The sequence below is a fragment of the Rana temporaria genome, chromosome 4 (assembly GCF_905171775.1).
Source record: "Rana temporaria chromosome 4, aRanTem1.1, whole genome shotgun sequence".
Classification (NCBI taxonomy): domain Eukaryota; kingdom Metazoa; phylum Chordata; class Amphibia; order Anura; family Ranidae; genus Rana; species Rana temporaria.
The window spans coordinates 224264184-224283363 of record NC_053492.1 but is presented as its reverse complement, the minus strand read 5'-3'; the positions used below and the strand labels follow the sequence as shown (position 1 = coordinate 224283363).

The 19180-nt window shown below is 43.3% G+C and overlaps 1 protein-coding gene across 1 annotated transcript in view; it reads right to left on the bottom strand.

Moving 5' to 3' along the window:
* Window positions 1-19180, bottom strand: part of LOC120935697 (collagen alpha-1(XIX) chain-like) — a 335822-nt gene that overhangs the window by 275904 nt on the left and 40738 nt on the right. The window contains exon 6 of the mRNA XM_040347751.1: window positions 13740-13775. Coding sequence (XP_040203685.1) covers window positions 13740-13775 — 36 coding nt within the window. The remainder of the gene's footprint in view (window positions 1-13739; window positions 13776-19180) is intronic.

Sequence of the window (19180 nt, the reverse complement as noted above, 5' to 3'; positions counted from 1 at the left end):
GAATGCTACAATAAGTAAGCAGACTACCAGGTTAAGTAGAACACCTGCTGATTTAAAGTGCAATATTCTATGTCTTCCAGACACGGTTTATAGCTGTTATACTGTATATATATTGTGGAGTCAGCAATTTGCTTCATTTAATCCACTGGAATAGATTCAATAGAAGACAATGATTTCAACCTCTGTATTCACTGCTGGCCACAATGAAGTCAGAAGATTGTTATGAATCTAAATGGTATATTTCAGAGCTGCACACTCCCCAAGTAATAAAGTCACATAAAATGAAACTTTATTACTTTGTCTTAAATATTCTATTTTTTTTTTCATACCTTTCATAAAAAATAAAAATGGAATTTAAAAAAAAAAAAAAAAAAAAAAAACATTTAATACAACAAAATCTTGCCCTTTGAAAATAAAGATTTACACTGGATACACAATCTATATATAAATAAAAGCACATTTTAGAAAGCATATGTCTTTCTGAACTGCTGAGTGGTGCGCATTCTACGCTTAAAAAGGAACAAGGCTTAAAGGCTAGGTTCACTTTTTTTTTTTAATCCAGCTCCCCTATGTACCAATATAAGTTTTCTTTGATTTTGAAAACAAGACCTACCTCATCTACAGCTATATTTTGCAGATCACTTCAGAAAATCCCTGGTATACAGACAAGACAGACTAGCCAGTACGACACAGGAAGGAGTTTACCAGCTGAGCTCATTAGCACACCCATCAACTAAGTTTTTACAGAAACCCCAGCATTCCTCCATGTGTGCATTTGCCTGGCTTTCCTAGCATTCCTTCAGACGGGCTCAGGATGCATGCTAAATTCCCTGGGACAAAATGCAGCCCATGGGACACCCCTGATGTAGTGCAAGGGCCTGTCTGATTGGCTAAAGAGTGATTGGATAGATAGTGTCTCCTCCAATTATATCGTTTTGGTAATTCTAAAAGAGAGATTGTATAATCAGATTGTATAATGTTTGGCCACATTTACCTAATTTTGCTTTCTGTGTCGGTAATTGTTAACGGCACACCAAACACACATTTTGCCACATTAAATAACAGGTGACAAATGCAGTAAAAAAAACTTACAAAATGCCCCACAAGCTACGTTGCCAGGTAAAGCACAGCCTATTGAAATCAACGGGCTGCCTTATGTGTGTCACTGGAAAAACTAGCCAAAAAACATGCGCTCTCACTACTCTAGGCGTGAATGGGGCCGAAAAAGTGAAATTAATGCATTTACACAAGAACAATGAGGCTCCATACACATCTGTGTGTTTCCAAACGCATGGCAAACCACACAGAAAATGTGCACTTTGCCATGCATTTCAGAAATTCTGCAAATGAGCATCGAACTTGTGTTATTACATATTAAAGGCTCCCCAAGTCCGGAAAACGCACCACAAGCTGCGGTAACACACCATGCACCGCTTCAAAAATAGTTTTGGAGCTTTTTAATTGAATAGGCTCAACCTCTGCAACATCTCCAAAATATGCCCCGTTCGAACTGATGACACAAAAAAGCTTTTAATTCACTCTCTGGTCATGTCTCACCTCGACTACTGCAACTCCCTCCTCATTGGATTACCTCTACATAGTCCATTCCCCCTTCAATCCATCATGAATGTTGTTGCCAGACTCATCGACCTTTCCAACCTCTTCATGTCTGCTACTCCTCTCTGTCAATCCCTCCATTGGCTTCCGCTCACCCAACAAACCGTTTTCTTCGTTCTTCTCAAGACCTCCTGCTCTCTAGATCCCTCATCACCTCCCTTTGCTCGCCTCCAAGACTTTTCCAGAGCCTCTCCAATCCTATGGAACTCCTTACCTCAATCTGTCCGATTATCTCCTACTCTATTAGCTTTTAGATGATCCCTGAAAACCCTCTTCAGAGGATCCTATCCTACCCACACCTAACAATTGTATTTTCATTTTCTCCATCTGATCATCCGCCACAGCTATTACCTTTTGTTCCACTTGACCCTCCCTTCTAAATTGTAAGCTCCAACGAGCAGGGCCCTCTGATCCCTCCTGTATTGAATTGTATTGTAACTGTACTGTCTGCCCTCATGTTGTAAAGTGCTGCACAAACTGTTGGCGCTATATAAATCCTGTATAATAATAGGCTGTCCTATGTGTGACGAGTGAAAAACGCTCCAAAAAAAACACATTCGGGAATGTGAGTCTTCGGTACATAGAGATGTGAACAATGCTTGACAACTGGGTGTCCCCATCTACTCCCTTCTATGTATTTGTATAAAGATGGCTATACACTATGCAATCAGATTGTACAATCTCTGTGTGAGGATATTGCCAATATGTAGCCTATATATCAATACATATTGATACATATGTAATCTAATATATCAGCTACAATATATACATTGATATAGCTTTAAGTAGGAAAGTTACTGGTAGTTTTTTAGAGATAGAGATAAGAGATGTTCTTTGCAGACATATGTGACCACAAGTCCATATCGTGAGAATTGCGGAACGAGTATGTTAATTGTAGGCCACACATGACACATGATATTCAATATAGCAAATACTGTGGTAGATGTGTGAGATGTGTGATGTTAATTGCTATTGTTTGCATCACAAATGTAAAATGTTTTTGTATGACCTTTATAACTGGGGAATTTTCATAAGCTTGGTATTTCATTGGTTAGAAGGGTGCTGGGAGGGTATTAAGCTTAGGGGAGGTTTCGGGCGGTATAAGGGAAACTTTGTGGTTTAAAGTTATAAATTGTTAAGATGTCTGTTTTCAAAATACAATCTTACTGAACCCATCACCGCGTCATTGGTTTTCTTTGATTGTCCGGCTAGCCGAAGGTTCATACACAGATCAACCCAGAGGGTGCACCCGACGGGCCTAACACTCTGTACAATTTTATTTAGATATACCAGACCTATGGAATAGAAAGACACCTGAACAATCCATGACATTTGTATAAAATCAGACTGGTTCTTGTACTACATAGCTGATGGGATATCTAACAGAGATTGTACAAATCAGATAGTATAGGAAGTAGGTGGAAGGTTGTATTGTAATAGGGAGGGAGGTGTGGTCCAGAGTGGTGAACACATCCTATCACACCTTCTTCTGTGATGCAACAAGGACGTGAAGGCTTCTGGGAGATGACCTAACAGGAAGTGATGGAATCTAAAAATTCATTCAAGGATACAAAAAAATGTAAGATGTAAGTGAGAGAAAGGCACATTGGAATGGCTGGGCCAGGAATGACATTGTAAAATGCTTCTATTATGAAATGAGAAATTGTGCACAAAAGGTAAATGTATCCATTAAACCGAGAGGCTTTATTAATGCCAACTAAGGGGAAAGATTACCTCTGACATCCCCCTCCTTTATTTAAAAAATTGTTGATGTCAGAGAGTGCTTAATTACCGTATTATCATATCATTATCAAGAGGCACGTTCTAACATTTAGAAGTATGGGGGCACTGATTTGGTTTATCACCTCATGCTTCTCTCATATCAGTCGCTCTGACATAGCTACATTGATTTTGATTCAGCAAGATCCAATTAGGTGATATTAGATACACCAAGGGTCATATGCTATTTCTGAATTTCTATGAAGAATTTTTTAGCCAGCAGGTGGACACCTAATTTGCTGTCAAGGCTAAAGAGTAAAACCTGCATGCAGGATTAAAGGTAATATTGTAATAACACTCCTATGCATTTGAGTGATTACAGTCTTTAGGTGACTGCTATAATAAATAAAAAGGGTTCATTATAAACCACAGTTATTGTTAATTGCCAAGTGACTAACTGCAGTCTCATAATTGTCAGCTTTGCAAATTGATGGTATTTTACTAATAAAATGCCATCCAAAGGAATCTTCCACTGAAAAAAAAAAAGAGATTTTTAATACAGCTTACCTGTAAAATCTTTTTCTTGGAGTACATCACGGGACACAGAGCGGCATTCATTACTATATGGGTTATATGGAGTACCTTCAGGTGTAGACACTGGCAATCTCAAACAGGAAATGCCCCTCCCTATATAACCCCCTCCCATAGGAGGAGTACCTCAGTTTTGTAGCAAGCAGTATGCCTCCCAAAATGGTCCTCAAAAAAGAGGGGTGGGAGCTCTGTGTCCCGTGATGTACTCCAAGAAAAAGATTTTACAGGTAAGCTGTATTAAAAATCTCTTTTTCTTTATCGTACATCACGGGACACAGAGCGGCATTCATTACTATATGGGATGTCCCAAAGCAATGCTTACAATGAGGGGAGGGAGAACATCTCCAAGACAAAAGGATTTAATTTAGAGATATACTCAAATCATAATAAATCCAACTTAGTTGAGAAAAATAATTTTAAATTTTAAATTTAACTCAAAAAAGAGGAGCCCCCGGAATCCGAGGGTCTCAAACTGCAGCCTGCAGCACTGCCTGCCCGAAGGCAGTATCAGTATTCCTTCTTACGTCCAACTTGTAGAATTTTGTAAACGTGTGGACAGAAGACCAGGTTGCCGCCTTGCAAACTTGAGCCATAGAGATCTGGTGGTGTGCTGCCCAGGAGGCGCCCATGGCTCTAGTAGAATGAGCCTTTAATGATACTGGAGGAGGCAACCCTTTCAAGCCGTAGGCCTGAGTGATTAATTGCTTAATCCACCTAGAAATGGTGGACTTTGCAGCTGCCTGCCCCTTCTTGGGCCCATCCGGTAGAATGAACAGCACATCTGTCTTCCGGATCTTCTTTGTAGCTTTAAGATAGGCCTTCATGGCCCTGACAATATCCAAGGTATGCAGCAACCCTTCCTTTCTGGAAGTAGGTTTAGGGAAGAAGGATGGTAATACCAAATCCTGGTTCAAATGAAAACTGGATATGACCTTCGGTAGGAAGGAAGGATGAGGGCGGAGAACGACCCTGTCCTTATGAAAAACAAGATATGGTTCCTTACAGGATAAGGCCGCTAGCTCCGAAACTCTTCTTGCGGAAACTATGGCAACCAAAAATACTAACTTCCTTGTCAGTAGAACCAAAGGAATTTCAGCCAACGGCTCAAACGGTTGTTTCTGTAAACTTGACAGAACAAGATTTAAATCCCACGGACAAAGCGGGGATTTAACTGGAGGTCTAATACGTAAGACCCCTTGAAGGAAGGTCTTAACCAGCGAGTGGGTGGCCAGCGGCCGCTGAAACCACACTGACAGAGCAGAAATCTGTCCTTTGATTGTGCTTAATGCCAATCCTTTATCCACTCCTAGCTGGAGAAAACTTAATACTCTATCGATGGTAAATTTGCGAGAAAAGCCATCGCTTGGACTCACACCAGCCTACATAGGCCTTCCAGACCCTGTAATAAATCACCCTAGAGACCGGTTTCCTGGCTCTGATTAGGGTAGAGACTACTTTCTGAGACAGACCTCTACCCCTGAGAATCAGGGATTCAGCTTCCAGGCCGTCAAATTTAGATGCCGTAAGGCAGAGTGGAGGATCGGACCTTGCGATAGCAGGTCTGGCCGTAGAGGAAGAGTCCAAGGGTCTCCCACTACCATCTTTAGGATGAGTGAGTACCATGCCCTTCTGGGCCATGCTGGAGCTACCAGGATGACTGGTATGTGTTCCACCCGGATCCTGCGCAGCAGGCGGGGTAGTAACTGGAGCGGGGGAAACGCATAAAGAAGTTTGAACTGATGCCAAGGGCAAACCAACGCATCGGTTCCGCAGGCCATCGGATCCCTTGAGCGGGATATGAACCTGTCTAGTTTCTTGTTGAGTCTCGATGCCATGATATCCACGTCCGGCACTCCCCATCTTTGGCAGAGTGCTTGAAAGACTTGTGGATGCAGAGACCATTCCCCCGGCCATAGAGTCTGGCGGCTTAAGAAGTCCGCCTGAAAGTTGTCCACTCCTGGAATGAATATTGCCGATATGCAGGGCACATGCGCCTCTGCCCATAGGAGAATCAAGCTCACCTCTCTCTGAGCGGCTTGACTCCTGGTTCCCCCTTGGTGATTTATGTATGCCACGGCCGTGGCATTGTCTGATTGAATTCTCACCGGGAACCCCTGCAATTTTGACGTCCAAGCCCTGAGGGCTAGTCGAGCAGCTCTGAGCTCCAAGATGTTGATGGGCAACTGCTTCTCTGGCTTTGCCCAAGTACCTTGGCGAGTGCAACCATCCAAAATTGCTCCCCAGCCCGTCAGGCTGGCGTCTGTGGTCACTATCTTCCAAGCCACTGGGCTGAAAGACTTCCCCTTCAGTAGATTCTGAGGGTCTAACCACCAACACAGACTTTGTCGGACTCTTGATAAGAGCGGCAACGGGATATCCAAGGCCTGTGGCCTTCTGCTCCATGCTGACAGGATGGCTGCCTGTAGGATGCAAGTGTGGCTCTGGGCGTATGGTACCGCCTCGAACGTGGCCACCATCTTGCCTAGTAACCTCATACATAGGCGAATAGTCGGTTCTTTCTTGCTTAGAACCAGTAGGATTAATTCCTTGATGGCTTTTACCTTCCTCAGAGGTAGGAACACTCGTTGTTCTGTGTCTAATCTCATGCCGAGATATTCCAACTGCCTTGTGGGCTGGAAAGCTGACTTTTCTCGATTTAGGACCCAGCCGAACCTCTCGAGGTATTGGACCGTGAGGGCCACTGCTCGCTCCAAGCCGGGAGACGAGTGGTCTATGACTAGGAGGTCGTCCAGGTATGCTAGGATCGTGACCCCTTGGATCCTTAGCTTGGCTAGGATCGGAGCTAGGACCTTCGTGAACACCCGGGGGGCCGTAGCCAACCCGAAGGGAAGCGCCACGAATTGGAAGTGACGCGAAGCCACCATGAAGCGTAGATATCTTTGATGTGGCTGATAAATTGGAACATGAAGGTAGGCATCCTTTATGTCTATGGACGCCATGAAGTCGTCCTTCTGGAGTGTGGCAGCTGCTGACCGCACGGATTCCATCCGAAATGAGCGGATCTTTAGATATGCATTTACCATCTTTAGGTCCAAAATTGGCCTGACATCTCCATTGGGGATGATGAATAGGTTGGAGTAGAAACCCAGCCCCTGTTCCAGGACTGGCCGGAATCCGAGGCGGATCGTTTGGAATCCTCGACTCCTGGAAATGAGGAGGAGGAAACCTTAGGAAATCTAATTTGTAGCCTGTGGCCACGGAAGACCGTACCCACTCGTCGGGAATGCTGGCTTCCCAAATCTCTGAAAAGAGTCGCAGCCTTCCCCCCACCTTCGTGGGTGGGGGCGCCCCTTCATAAGGTTGGCTTGGGGGCTGGTTTTTCTGGTTTGCGAAACCACTGCCTTTTGCCTCTAACAGCCTGTCCTTGTGATTTGCTGTTGAAGCCGAAGTTTGCTTTTGCAGGAGGCCGTCGATACTGCTTGGCATTAGAGGGCCCCTGCCCAGGGGAATACTGTCGTTTAAACGCAGGCCCCTGAACCTTCTTCTTAGTTGGCAAGAGAGTACTCTTGCCGTTTGAAATGGTCTGAATGTATTTATCTAGGTCTTCTCCGAAGAGTCGTCCTCCATGGAAGGGGAACCCTACCAGGAGCTTCTTGCATGGGGGCTCAGCCTCCCAGCTTTTTAACCATAAGAGTCTTCTCATATGGATAAGGGATAACGATAAACGTGACGCTTGCTGGATAGAATCCTTGATTGCGTCTACCGTAAAACATATGGCCTTAGGGACATCCGAAAATTCTTCTGCCTGCTGGGCAGGAATAAGTTTAAGCATCTGCTTAAATTGATCCGATAATGCTTGAGCGACCCCAATCGCAGCCACAGCTGGCTGTACTACTGCCCCTGCAGTAGTGAAGGAGTTCTTAAGTAGTGCTTCCAAGCGCTTATCAACTGGATCCTTGAACACCTGTATGTTTTCTACAGGGCATGTTAACGATTTGTTAACACATGAGATGGCTGCGTCCACTGCAGGAGTAGCCCATCTTTTGGAAAATTTTTCTTCCATAGGATATAGGACAGAGAACTTCTTAGGTGGTAAGAAGATCTTATCTGGCTTGTTCCAATCTTGGAACAAAATTCCCTCTAATAGAGGATGGATCGGAAACACAGCATTGCTTTGAGGCGCCCTCAGTGAGCCCAAAGCTGAAACCGTCGATACCTGGAGATCTGGTACTGGCAAGTTGAATGCCCTATGGACCAAGTCCGACAATCCTTGAATCCACCAGCTCTCCCTCAGGGAGACTGCCCCAGACTCCTCTGTATCCGGATCTTCGATCCCTGAACCTACTTGGTCCTTGTCCAAGAGGTCGTCCAATTCCCCTGAGGAAAGGACCTCCTCTTCTGAGGGTCCGCGCTCGGGCGACGGAGATCTATTCCGCTTACTGCCCCGCATAGCTGCGGCTATCATTTTACCCATGCTTTTCTGCATCTCTTTTAAAGAGGTGAGTAATACCTCCTCCGTGACCATCTTAGGGTTGGACTGACCCGCGTCAGCTCCAGCCCCAGATCCCGATGGCCCCAAGGCTCCCTGTGGGGAAAGCAGCGGCATAGCATTGTCCGAGACCTCAGACTCTCTGGGGGAATCCCCACCTCTTGTACCCTTGTTTTTTGATGCCATGGTACAATACCGAGGTACACCTGCTACTTATTGGTACCTGGGACTTATAAATAGTTAAATGCCCAAACACCTGTTTGGGGGATAAAAAATGCTTCCTCTCCCCTAGATGACACTTTTTTTTTTTTTTTTTTTTTCAAATCTAGGAAAGAAAAAACATTCTGTCCCCCTGAGTAGTATTGCAAGAAAAACTATGAGATGGAAAAGAAACAGCCTATTTCTAGGCTTGAAAACAGTCTTTCTGAAGACTGCAATATTCTTTCTGGCCACTGTGTGTCCTCGGCGCCCCGTGCTTGCCGTTCTGGTCTTTCCTCCTCAGTTCCAAAGTATTGAATGAGCTATATGGAACAAACAAGGAAGGGCCGCCCCTTCCTTAAGCCACTGACCCGCCCTTCCCCCCCAGCAATCTCAAACAGGAAATGCCCCTCCCGACAGGGGGGGGGTGGGGTTGGGAGGAAGGGACCTCTCTGCTCCAGAGGTCGGCGTTTTGCCTGCTTTGCAGGCCGTGAGGAGGAAGACTGAATGGAGCATCGCCTGGAGGCTTGCAGGTAAGCACAGCTCTCTGACACACACATATACTTTTATATCACACAGGCCCCACTCAATGCTTTTCCAACACTACAAGGGAGGTCACATCTTATGGGGAATAATACATATAGAGCCATCCTATCTTTATGATATGTGACTAGTTTGCCAGATGCAGTGCATAACTTTAGGCATGTCCCCTGTGACCCCCCAGAAAAAACCTGCTAAGAACCAAGTTCCGCAAGTTTTCCCCTCACTTACCTGCTCCATGCCGCAGGACTTTGCCAAGCAAGAGGCCCAATCTTCCCCCATCTCGGTGGGGATGTCTAGACCTTCAGGCCCTGGGTTCCTATGAAGGATCCACTGTCCTGGGCCCATATAGCACTCTGGCAACAGAAACATTAGGCACCCAAAGGTTTCTAAGTTCTGGGCCCAGGGTCCAGCTCTCTAAAAAGAAAAGCATTATGGGCTATACCCCAAGGGTTTGGGGTCCGGTTACTGACCACTTTAGCGCTGAGGCTTTTTTGGACAGAACCGGTTAGCTCACCTAATCCCAAGGATGTGGAGGCAAGCTAAACCATGACTAACACCTAAGACACTGGCGGAAAAACTGAGGTACTCCTCCTATGGGAGGGGGTTATATAGGGAGGGGCATTTCCTGTTTGAGATTGCCAGTGTCTACACCTGAAGGTACTCCATATAACCCATATAGTAATGAATGCCGCTCTGTGTCCCGTGATGTACGATAAAGAAAATGTAAGGTGCCACTGCTGACCTCTTTCTGAAACTACTGTTGGACCATACTTGGATTTTATTTTTGTTGTCACAAACCAATAACTATGCAGTGATGCCAGAACTCCAGATCTGCAAAATTGTGTCAGGTTAGTGACTCATTAATGAAGCTACGAGTTAGCATTAAAGCCAATAAAGCATAATTTCAAAGTTATTAAGGAAGCAATGGCATCAGTACCGGTTACCTTGTCTCTATTCCTCTATTTCATACGCACCCCTTCTGACAAGCAATTCAAATACATATTTGCTTCATGTCACTCAAGAATAAAATGTCCCTTTCCACTATCAGTGAGACAAAGTTTCTAAACAAAAAAGTAATTTTCACAGAAAGCATTATTGACCTCTAGCAGGGATAACCAAATGATATAAAATCAATTATAGTGACTTAGTGGGAATCAGTGAATAGTGGCATGTAGCATGTGCATCATGGGAATTCCATGAGCGCGTGATAATAGAGTGGCTACTGATGGATGCTTTATTTTCTCACATTCTAAAACAACAATCTTTTTTCAAAGTTATTCTGTGGCTTCCTTTCCTCAGTAATGTCTTGTTTTGCCTTATTCTTTTTTCACCTGTCTTCCTGAAGCAATTTAGAGAATCAGATGCAGCAGCATCTCTATAACAATAACTGAATAATGAGTAGCTTGATCTGTCCCAGTAGAGCAATTAAAGCTCTGTGGCAGATCTGTGCACTGAGCCCATGAAATCTTTGCCTTAATTAACTCCAGGTTACTCACTACAGGAAATTCTGTAGCCCAAGATTTTCAGCAAGAGCTTACATTATAGGCCAGTTACATTTCTTTACAAAAATCAATGATCAGGGATATGAGAAAATTAACACATTCTAAAAATGTCAATATAACATTAGAGCAACAAGGTTAGGAAGCAACAGATAAAATGTTTGGTAAGAAAATGCTAGCAAACCTCAGATTCTATTTAACATGGATAGGAATACTTTGAAAACCTCAGCTAGAAAGTTTGGAGTGATGGATGATATTTAACACACAAAGGTCGAAATACAGATGTAGAACTGTCAAATGGGATTTAATGTTGTCAAGTCTGCTGCACAAATTAACCATGATGAATTAAGTTCTGAAACCGCAACATCATGTGTCTCTCTAACCAGAATGCAAAAAAAGGAACACAAACAACAATAAAACAAAGCTGTAGATTAAGCAGGTGTATAATTAAAACCAAAAATAAATAAAATAATTGAAAAATTTACATTTAGTTGAGATACTTTTCTTGAGAGTTAGGACCACTAAATTAACAAAAGCATAGCACATCTAAATTAAAATGAATGAATAATTGACAGTTTTCATCCTAAAACAATGCATAGATCCCATCACGTAACTTACTTATAACAATTATGTGTGTTTATGAATATATATATATATCATACCCCCTTAGGTGCCACTCGTAAATTTGGTCCCATTTCCCACTTTAAAGCACACACAGTCCTTTTCTTAATTTTTCCACTGGCTCAGAAAACAGTCTAGGGGTTATTTTAGGGTTTTTATTAGTACAAGAACTTGAATAGGGAGCATGGGATACCACAGTGAACTGAAACTAAACAACTTGAGGACTCCTTAACTGCTGGCTGTACTTTACACACTGATGGATTCACTTCACAAAGAATTCATAATATTGCTGGTGACTTGTATTGCTTCAGGAGGTTAAAAGCTACACACTGTCCCTTCTCCTCAGCATTAGGGGTCATTTACTCACTAGTAAGCCACAGGATCACAATTTGCCACCTGCATATATCCACAGGCTTTTCCTAGTGAGGGAGATGTAAACTTACACCCTTGCATTAAAAGTTTTCAAGATTTAAAAATGCAGGTCAGCCAACATGTTAGTTTCAAAATGGACCAACATTTATGTTATCCAGGACAGTTGCAATACAAGTTTAGATGTTGCGGATCAGTTACCAATTAAAATTCATATGGCCTTGGCAACATTTTTAAATCTTAACTGGCACCAGCTATCACGCAGCTCATAAACCAATCGTTCAAGGAGGGCTTGGTGCCCACCTTGCTGAAACAAGGTACAATAAAACCAATCCTAAAAAAAAACACCCTTGACCCCAAAGACCCAAATAACTGGAGGCCCATAACAGGTCTAAATACCTTCTCCAAGGTAATGGAGAAAGTAGTTTAAATGCAGTTGCAGCTGTTGTACGACACTAACAAATTACTCGACCCGTTTCAATCAGGATTCCGTCCTGGTCACGGAACAGAAACGGCACTGCTTAAAATATGGGATGATGCTTTAGAGGCCGCAGATGAAGGAGAATCTTGTCTTCTGATCCTGCTGGACCTAAGCGCGGCTTTCGACACTGTAGACCACAGACTACTACTAGCTAGACTAGCTGAAGTGGCTGGAGTCGCGGAAGGTGATTTACCTTGGTTCTCCTCCTTCTTGGAAAACCGATCACAAAAAGTGAAACTGGGACCTTTCACTTCTGAAAAACATACGGTATCATGCGGAGTCCCTCAGGGATCTCCCTTGTCGCCCGTATTGTTCAATATCTATCTCCGTCCCCTCTTTGAAATCATCAGTTACCAGAAGTTACTTTAACACTCCTATGCAGACGACACACAACTGTATTTCCGCATCTGCAACAAAAAGGATCATTCTCTTGGACTAGAGAAATCCCTCTCTCTAATAGAAAACTGGATGACAAACAGTTATCTTAAACTCAATGGTTCAAAAACAGAACTTCTTCTGTTTCGCGCAAACCGGAAAAGTCACCCTGCGTCAACGTGGACCCCCTGCTTATTCTGGGTAAAACTATCACCCCTAGCACCAAAGTCAAAAGTCATTTTTGACACCTACATGACAATGGATGCGCAAATAGGGTCTGTAGTCAGCGGATCCCATCACCTACTACGCCGTCTCACCCCCTTCATCCCGAAAGAGGACATTGCAGTCGTGGTGGGAACAATCATCAATTCAAGACTTGACTACGCAAATGCCCTCTATCTTGGACTCCCAAAATACCAAATCACTGCAAGTCATTCAAAATACGGCCGCTCGACTAGTGACTGGAAAAAAAACCATGGGAATCAATCTCACCTTCACTGAGATCCCTTCATTGGTTGCCAGTAAAAGACAGAATCACTTTCAAGGCACTCTGCCTAACTCATAAGTGTATTCAAGGAAACGCCCCCCAATATCTATGCGAAAAAATAAAAGCCCATAACACCAATCGCATTCTGCGATCCACCGATCAAAACCTACTCCAAATACCCAAAACCAGATACAAGTCCAAAGGAGATCGAAGATTTGCAGTCCAGGGACCTCGGCTGTGGAATGCGCTACCAATTAACATCCGACTAGAGTCAGACCACTTGGCCTTCAGGAGAAAGATTAAAACCCATCTCTTCTGAGGTCAAGGGGTTTCCTTACCCATTAAATGGAAACAGCGCCCAGAGGCGATTCAGTTCGCATGTGTTGCGCTTTACAAGTTTCTCACTCACTCACTCAACTCCAAGCTGAGGTTTTGAGGAAATCTAATCTTAAGCAGAGTATACACATTTCAAAAATCGACCGATTAAGCAGGAACTGGCTGACTTTCAGTCCATGTGGACTGCTGTCTATTCAACAGAAACTGGTCTAACGTCTGGCTTCTGTTGAATGGTCATGCTGGAAAACCAGCATTTGGTAAAACAATATCATGAGTTTACTCTCTGATATGTAACTGTTATGTGTAAGAATCCCACAATATGTCAGTATACTTCTTTCAAGTCTGTTGGTACAAAAAGTCCATTGATTGGTCAATGTAGCCTTGTGTAGTGCATGAAATTCAGATGAATAAAAAAAATTGTGAATTTAATAGCCTATATTTATGTATACTTACAGGCAATGCTGCTGGACCAGGCAGTCCCATTTGACCCTTTAAAAGAAAAGAAAATATACAAAGTGTTTTAGGAGTAATAACGCTTAAATATGATGATTCATTGTTCTGTTATAATGATAATCCCAATTTCTTTGGCAAAAGTAATCGAAATATTTCTCTGCCAGACAATATGCTTGTGCCAGAGGACTTCATTAGCCTTTAAACTGAAGAAAATTACCAATTTTAATACTCTATTCAAGTAAACAAGTGCTATTTGACTGTAACACGCCAATGAGTAATGAACATTTTGCTCCTATTAGATTCCTTGAAAACATCACTGTTGAGATGGTATCCATTATTTTATTTTTTTTGTTGTCCATTATAATTCAGTAATCAACATACATAAAACATTGGGGCTGATGGATTATTACCATACAGAGCTTAAAATGATCCTTGCTTGGGTAAGGCGAGGTCACCTTTCACTTTACACTACACTCTTTTTACAGACCTGAACTGATCTTGATGTCTTAAAGAAATTATGCAGCATAGGATAAAGTATAATCTAATCAAAACTGACCCTTTAAGTTTTTGGTGGCTGGTGGAAAGTTTAACTACCCAATAAATTATTTTGGATTCAGGAGGCCATACATCCACACTGGAGATCAAAATTAGAGAACATCCTACAATTTCCTAAATTTCAAGGTCACTGCTTAGTTCTATTTGAAATGACCTAAACAGGAGTAAAAGAACAGTTGTGTTAAGCATATTTCATTAGTTACATATATTTTGAAGAACAAAATAAAAAAAACTCCAATGAGATTTGAAAAAGAACATTGGTCAAAATTAGAGAACACTTTCAGATACCTCCCAGTGTTTAGTGTTAATGACACCTTGTGCTAATTTATTTTATTATCTGACAAACCATATTTAACTGTCAGCCTAACTATCCCGTTTTCACTGACTTTGCAAGAGGGTGAGCCGTTCTAAAGTGACCAAAACCCTATGGCAGCAGGTTGTCTAGATGAAGGCCAAATGAATGACCCTTTTAGCCACAGAAAGAGAAGTTTGTTGTTCCAAATCTGTAACTTCTAGACGATTGCATCTTTACAACATAAAAGACAAAAGCAAAAGAGGACAGGTAATGCAGAGAATCTCAATGAGCAATCAGTTCAACACTGCAGCTGCGATTGCTCGCCAGTTCAGCACTGAACAGAGTAAGAATCTGTCTCAGATTTGGCTTTGGCCCCCGGGCAAACATTGCCTCTCTCCACCCCCCCCCCCCCCGCGCGCGCTTTGAGACATACAAGTAGCAGCTAGACTCAAAATTGGGTCAGGCAGCAATTGTGATTGGTTTCCAGAGGTAACAGCATATCATTACTGCTTATTGATTGGATGCTAGAGGTTACACCACATAATTCTTGCTAAGCAATTGGTTGCTAAAGGTTTCTGCACTTCCTTACCGCTCACTGATTTGGTTGCTAGAGGTTACATGCTCACTGATTTCTGATTTATTGCTAAAGGTTACATGCTTACCACTCACTGATTGGTTGCAAGTGGTTACACATTATTATCAGTCAGTGATTGGTTGCTAGAGGTTTCTGTGCATCATTACCACTTCCTTATTGGTTGCTAGGTCACAGCACATCAATACAGCTCACTGACTGGTTGCTGAAGGTTACAGTACACCATCTCCTCAATGCCTGTACACCATGGATTGGGGAGGTGATGGGACCCGCCAATAGACAGAAAACACTTAGAAGTTTTAGGAGTTGAGGGGTGAGCTTTTTATGGAGTGCAGGATTGAGGTGTGAGCTATTTACAGAGTTCAGGATTGAGGGGTGAGCTGTGAACGGATCGCAAGGTTTAGGGGTGAGCTGTGTACAGATCGCAAGGTTTAGGGGTGAGCTGTGTACAGATCGCAAGGTTTAGGGGTGAGCTGTGTACAGATCGCAAGGTTTAGGGGTGAGCTGTGTACAGATCGCAAGGTTTAGGGGTGAGCTGTGTACAGATCGCAAGGTTTAGGGGTGAGCTGTGTACAGATCGCAAGGTTTAGGGGTGAGCTGTGTACAGATCGCAAGGTTTAGGGGTGAGCTGTGTACAGATCGCAAGGTTTAGGGGTGAGCTGTGTACAGATCGCAAGGTTTAGGGGTGAGCTGTGTACAGATCGCAAGGTTTAGGGGTGAGCTGTGTACAGATCGCAAGGTTTAGGGGTGAGCTGTGTACAGATCGCAAGGTTTAGGGGTGAGCTGTGTACAGATCGCAAGGTTTAGGGGTGAGCTGTGTACAGATCGCAAGGTTTAGGGGTGAGCTGTGTACAGATCGCAAGGTTTAGGGGTGAGCTGTGTACAGATCACAAGGTTTAGGGGTGAGCTGTGTATGGATAGCAGGGTTTAGGGGTGAGCTGTGTATGGATAGCAGGGTTTAGGGGTGAGCTGTGTATGGATAGCAGGGTTTAGGGGTGAGCTGTGTATGGATAGCAGGGTTTAGGGGTGAGCTGTGTATGGATAGCAGGGTTTAGGGGTGAGCTGTGTACAGATAGCAGGGTTTAGGGGTGAGCTGTGTACAGATAGCAGGGTTTAGGGGTGAGCTGTGTACAGATAGCAGGGTTTAGGGGTGAGCTGTGTACAGATAGCAGGGTTTAGGGGTGAGCTGTGTACAGATAGCAGGGTTTAGGGGTGAGCTGTGTACAGATAGCAGGGTTTAGGGGTGAGCTGTGTACAGATAGCAGGGTTTAGGGGTGAGCTGTGTCAAAGGTGAGCTGTGTACATCCAAGTCCCACCCCCCTCCCAAGTACAGAGGTTTCCTCCCCCCAGATTCCAGTTTGGATCTCACCCTGCATCAATACACAGCATTCCTCTGGCATTAATCCCCCCTCCTCCCCCTTACAATACAGAGCATTCTGACCACCTAAATAATATCAGAGTGGGGCTGCAGAAAAGTTTTAACTCACCACATGTCTGTGGAGCAGCTGCCTGTGTACGTCCCCTGCCCCCTCTCCCTTCTCTGCTCTCTCCTCTCTGGTATAGAAATAGACAATGTTTTTTGTACAGCAGGGAGGGATGTGAATGGACGGGGGCCGGGAGGAGAGCACTGTCACTTGTAAATACAGAAGCAGCCCTTTTTTACAAGTAACAGTAGCAAGCGCCTCAGCAGCCAGTGCCAAATCCCTGGGGGGAAAAACTGGGCTGAAGAAAAGCCAGCAGGCAGCGCAGGCTCCAGAGGCAGCTGCTTTGGGCCCCCAACAATGGCAGAGCCCTGGGCAGATGTCCGTTTGCCCTGCGTTAAAGACGGCCCTTGTCTCATCATACAGTGTTTTACCATTTAAGATAATGTGGACTGAAAGCCCACTCTGCAGTGACCATCTCTCTCATTAGCAGAAAGAATCAAAAGCCTAGACTAACCTTTGCTGAGGAGCACGTTGCATGGATAGAGAACTGGTCCAAATGTCACTTTAGTGATGGAAGCAAGTTTAATTTATTTGGGTCTAATGAGAAACATGTTCGTCATCAAACTGGGAAAATACTAAAAGGTAAGTGAGTGAAAGGTAGAGGGGGAAATGCCATGGTTTGGGGAATGTTTTCTGAAGTAGAAGTTGGGCCTGTTATACAGCTACATGGCAGATTGAATGCAATGCAATGTTAATCAGAACCTTCTTCGACATGTGGTTCCTTCCCTGCGTTCATCAGCCAGCAATTTTCATGTACGACTATGCCCACTGTCACTCAGCAAATTGGGTAAAGCAGTTCCTTGAAGCTGAAAACATTGAAATATCGAAATGGCCAGCCCAGATCCTGATCTAAACCCAATAGAAAACCTCTGGAAAATCCTTGGCGACAAAGTTATGGACAAGAAACCCACTACAGTGACCGAACTGTGGAGGAGACGAAGAAGAATGGAACAAAATCACATCAGAGCAGTGTGAGAGACTAGTGTTGTCATGTGCCTGCAGATGTGCTGAAGCCATTCAAAGCATGCCCCCCCCACTTCCTACTATTTGGTGATTGTTGTAATCTTAAGAAATTTTTGTTGTAATCTTTCTCCGCTACAGTCATTGCCATTTGCTAATTTTCATCATTGTTCCCTCTACAAAATAACGTTTTTTTTGTTGAAGTGCCTTGGTTATTTTGAAATACACTATTCTATTAGTATGGTACGGCCACAACAAAAATGCCATCAAATGTTGAGTAATGAAGATTACATTATTTCTGAAAAAATCAAGAGTTCATAAATCGTCCTCTAATTTTGATCTCCAGTGTATGTTTTCAGGCCTGTCTATGTATTTACCACTTTTTCTGAATTTTCTTGTGAATTTATATAAAAAATGCAGTGGAGTAGATTATGAAGAGTAGAATAGGGGTATTATAATGGATGGAGCTCCTGGAGTACCTAGGACATAAAATAAACTTGTGGTTCATTCAATTCTCCGTCAGCAATTAAACCATTGGAATTTAACAATCTGACTAACTACCGTATTTATCGGCGTATAACACGCACAGGGGTATAAAACGGACCCTAACTTTAAGAGGGAAGTTTCAGGAAAAAAACTTTCCACAGCCCCCTGCGTATAACACGCAGGCACAGTTTACCTTCTATTTTCAGGGTAAAAAAATGTGTTATATGCCAATAAATACAGTACTTGCCGACCGCCCGCCACAGTTGTACTGCGACAAGGTGGCACAGTTGCGCGAGTCGACGTACCTGTATGTCGTTTGGTGCACTAGCCCCAGAGGGGGAGACAATCATCAGGTCTGGCGGAAGTGATGTCCGCCAGCCACCCACGATTGTTCCCCACAGAGGCAAAACTGGGTTCTGCCTGTGTAAAGAAGTTCTGACAGGGGAGAACATAGAGATCTTGTCTTTCTGCTAACCAGGGTCCCGGTGTTTTCCCAGTCAGTCTATCCCCCACACAGTTAGAAAACACTCCCTGGGAACATACTTAACTACTTCAATACCAGGCATTTTCACCCCCTTCCTGCCCAGTCCAATTATCAGCTTTCAGCGCGTTAACATTTTGAATGACAATTGCGAGGTAATGCAACACTGTACGCAAATGAAATTTCTTTATTTTTTTCCCCCCACAAATAGAGCTTTTGATCACCTTTTTTTTTGCGCTATAAACAAAAAAGTTTTTTTACTTTTTGCTATAATACATATCCCAATTAAAAAAAAACACGATTTTCCTCAGTTTAGGCTATGTATTGTTCTACATATTTTTGGTAAAAAAAATTTTTTTTTGCAATAAGAGTATATTGCGCCTACAAAATAGGTTTTTGATTTATGGCATTTTTATTATTTTGTGTTTATTAGTAATGGCAGTGATCTGTGATTTTTATTATGACACTTTTGACACTATTTTGGGACCATTGACATTTATACAGCGATCAGTGCTATAAATATGCACCGATTACTGTATAAATCTCACTGGCAGGGAAGGAGTTAAAACTAGGGGTAATCAAGGGGTT